The sequence below is a fragment of the Gossypium raimondii genome, chromosome 13, assembly GCF_025698545.1.
Source record: "Gossypium raimondii isolate GPD5lz chromosome 13, ASM2569854v1, whole genome shotgun sequence".
Lineage (NCBI taxonomy): Eukaryota > Viridiplantae > Streptophyta > Magnoliopsida > Malvales > Malvaceae > Gossypium > Gossypium raimondii.
In genome coordinates this window covers 11,734,623-11,737,425 of record NC_068577.1, presented here as the reverse complement: position 1 = coordinate 11,737,425, position 2,803 = coordinate 11,734,623, and the positions used below count along the sequence as shown (strand labels likewise).

Sequence of the window (2,803 nt, the reverse complement as noted above, 5' to 3'; positions counted from 1 at the left end):
TAGAGGTATTCAACTTAGATGGCTAGCTACCAAATTTGCATCCTTTCTTATCCTTTATTTCGAGATTGAACTCTTGCAAAAGTAATATCCACCTAATAAGCCTCGATTTTGCTTCCTTTTTCCCGATCAGATATTTAAGAGTTGCATGATCAGAGAAAACAACAATCTTAGTCCTTAATAAATTTGAACGAAATTTTTCCAAAGTAAAGACTATAGCTAGAAACTCCTTTTCAGTAGTCGAGTAATTGTTTTGGGTAGCATCCAAAGTCTTAGACGCATAGGAGACAACGTGCGGTTCTTTCTTGATTCTTTTCCCAAGGACTGCTCCTACGCTATGGTCACTTGTTTTGCACATTATTTTGAAAGGATAATTCCAATTTGATGGTTGAACAATGAGTGCTGAAATGAGCTTATGTTTGAGCGTGTCGAACACTTCCTTGCATGATTGGTCAAACTCGAACTCCTTGTCTTTTTGCAAGAGATTACAAAGCGGTTGCACAATTTTTGAAAAGTCTTTAATGAACTACCTGTAGAAACCTACATGACCAAGGAAAGAATGAATGTCCGTCATAGTTGTAGGGTATGGCAGTGAGTTAATGATGTCAATTTTTGCTTTATCGACAGAAATTCCCTCAGTAGAAATGATATGACCTAGAACTAATCATTTATCCACCACAAAATGGTATTTATCATAATTTAGAACAAGATTAAATTCTAAGAACGTTTCCAAAATTTTTGCAAGATTTGACAAACACACCTCAAAAGACTCACCATACACAGTAAAGTCGTCCATGAACACCTCAATTATTTTCTCGACGTAGTTGGAAAATATACTTACCATACACCTTTAAAACGTGGCTAATGTGTTGCAAAGTCTAAACGACATCTGTCTGTAAGCGAACGCGCCAAATGAACACGTAAACTTCGTCTTCTTTTGATCCCCCGGTGCCACTGGAACCTGGAAAAACCCTAAGTAACCATCAAGACAACAATAATAAGATTTCCTAGCTAAATGTTCTAACATTTGGTCAATAAAAGAAAGTGGAAAACGATCTTTTCAAGTTAAGAAATTCAACTTCCTATAATCGATGCAGACTCTCCACCTGTCGAATTCTCAATTACGGCCATGCTGATTTTTTTCAGTATTACATGGACTGGGGTGACCCAATTACTGTAAAAAATGGGATAGATCATCTCAGCATCAAGTTACTTTTGAACTTCTTGCCTTACCCCTTCACAAACAGATAGTAAAAGATTAGTTTGTGAAGAGGACAATCCAAAAATTTTACCTGGATTTTTCCGTAATTGCGGTGCCTCCATATGAGCCACTGGTTCGCAAACAAACTCTTCAAAGGTTATCCACTCCTCTAATTCCTCCATGGCATCAAAGTCTAGACTTTTACGAAGAACAGTTCGTAATTCATCCTCTCATGACATTCTAAAGGTAATTCAGTTAAAGGATCATTTATATCAATATTAGAAACATTAGAAATCATGTTAGGGAGGTTCATGGCCTCACAGACGTTAAATTTCACCACTTTCCCATCAAACTCCATAGTGAGTATCCCACCTCGTACCTCAATCTTCGTTTGTGCGGTACTCAAGAATGGTCTCCCAAGAAGTATGTTAGACAAATTGGTCGAATTGTCATCCTCTATATCGATAATGTAGAATTCTGCCTGAAATATTAGCTCGTTTACCTTAACAAGAACGTCTTCCAGCACTCCTTCTGAATGCACTACAGATCTATCTGCAAGTTGAATAATTACACCTGTTTCCTTTGAAGGACATACGTTAAGTAGTTTATAAATTGACAAATGCATAACATTAATTGATGCGTCTAAGTCACACATTGCTTTTTTAATACCGACACTACCTATTTTACAATATATGAAAAACATACCTTGGTCCTTACATTTGAGTGGTATTTTCCTTTGCAGAACGGTAGAGACATTTTCTCCGACACTTACCTTTTCATTGCCTAAGAGCTTCCTCTTACTCATGCATAATTCTTTTAGGAATTTTGCGTATCATGGAATCTGTTTAATCGTATCAAGAAGAGGCATGTTGATTTCTACCTTTTCAAAGGTGTCGAGGATCTCCTTCTCTTCTCACTCATTGTTTCACTAGATAAGTCTTCTAGGAAATGGAGGTAGTACTGCAAATGATTTTTGTGGTGCTGACTCCACTAGAGCCTCTGTGTCAAGTTTCTTCTTATCACTACCAGCGTCGTGGGCACGACTCATGCTAGATTCGGATTCCAAAACCTTTCCACTCCTTAGTGTCATTGTACTTGAATTATGTTGAGGAATAGGCTTAGTTTGGGACGGTAGCTTACCTTGGGACTCCAAATGGCTAACCATGAGCGCAAGCTTGCTCACTTGCTTACCTAACTCCTGAAAATGCATGTCAGTTTTTTGTTAAAATTTCTCAGTACTATTGGCTAGCCTTTCCACTATGGCTTCCAAAGATGACTTTGGGGTGGTAACTGTTGATTCGGAGGTGGTCTTTGTTGGTACGGTTGATTCAGACGAGGATTAGACCCATAACTTAGATTCAGGTGATCTTTCCACCCCATGTTATACGAGTTTGAATAGTGGTCATATCGCCTTTGGGGCGTTCCTGGAAAGTTCTCGACAACATTTACTTGTTCTGTCGAATCCTCATGTAAAATCAGACATGAGTCCATCGAATGGTCTGGCTTAGCACAAATTCTACACACCCATGTTGGGCCCGTTTTATTTGTAAAAGTTTGAACAACATTAGTCAGCTTATCAATTTTATCTTCTAGAGATAGAGAACT

At 38.1% G+C, this 2,803-nt stretch overlaps 1 protein-coding gene across 1 annotated transcript; it reads right to left on the bottom strand.

Moving 5' to 3' along the window:
- Positions 1-875: 875 nt before the first annotated feature.
- LOC105781379 (uncharacterized) lies at positions 876-2,408 on the bottom strand. The gene is made up of 4 exons (XM_012605919.1): positions 2,160-2,408; positions 1,536-1,778; positions 1,290-1,425; positions 876-958 (listed from the first exon to the last, which is right to left on the bottom strand). The coding sequence occupies exons 1-4, from the start codon at positions 2,406-2,408 to the stop codon at positions 876-878; spliced, it is 711 nt and encodes a 236-aa protein (XP_012461373.1).
- Positions 2,409-2,803: the final 395 nt, after the last annotated feature.

Excerpts from the sequence above, each read along its gene's own strand:
- LOC105781379 (XM_012605919.1), bottom strand. The coding sequence starts at position 2,408 with ATGCATTTTCAGGAGTTAGGTAAGCAAGTGAGCAAGCTTGCGCTCATG. Across the intron at positions 1,779-2,159 it reads CACCACAAAAATCATTTGCA|GAAACAGGTGTAATTATTCA; the intron begins GTACTACCTCCA and ends TGTCCTTCAAAG. Across the intron at positions 1,426-1,535 it reads TGGAGTTTGATGGGAAAGTG|GATGAATTACGAACTGTTCT; the intron begins GTGAAATTTAAC and ends ATGTCATGAGAG.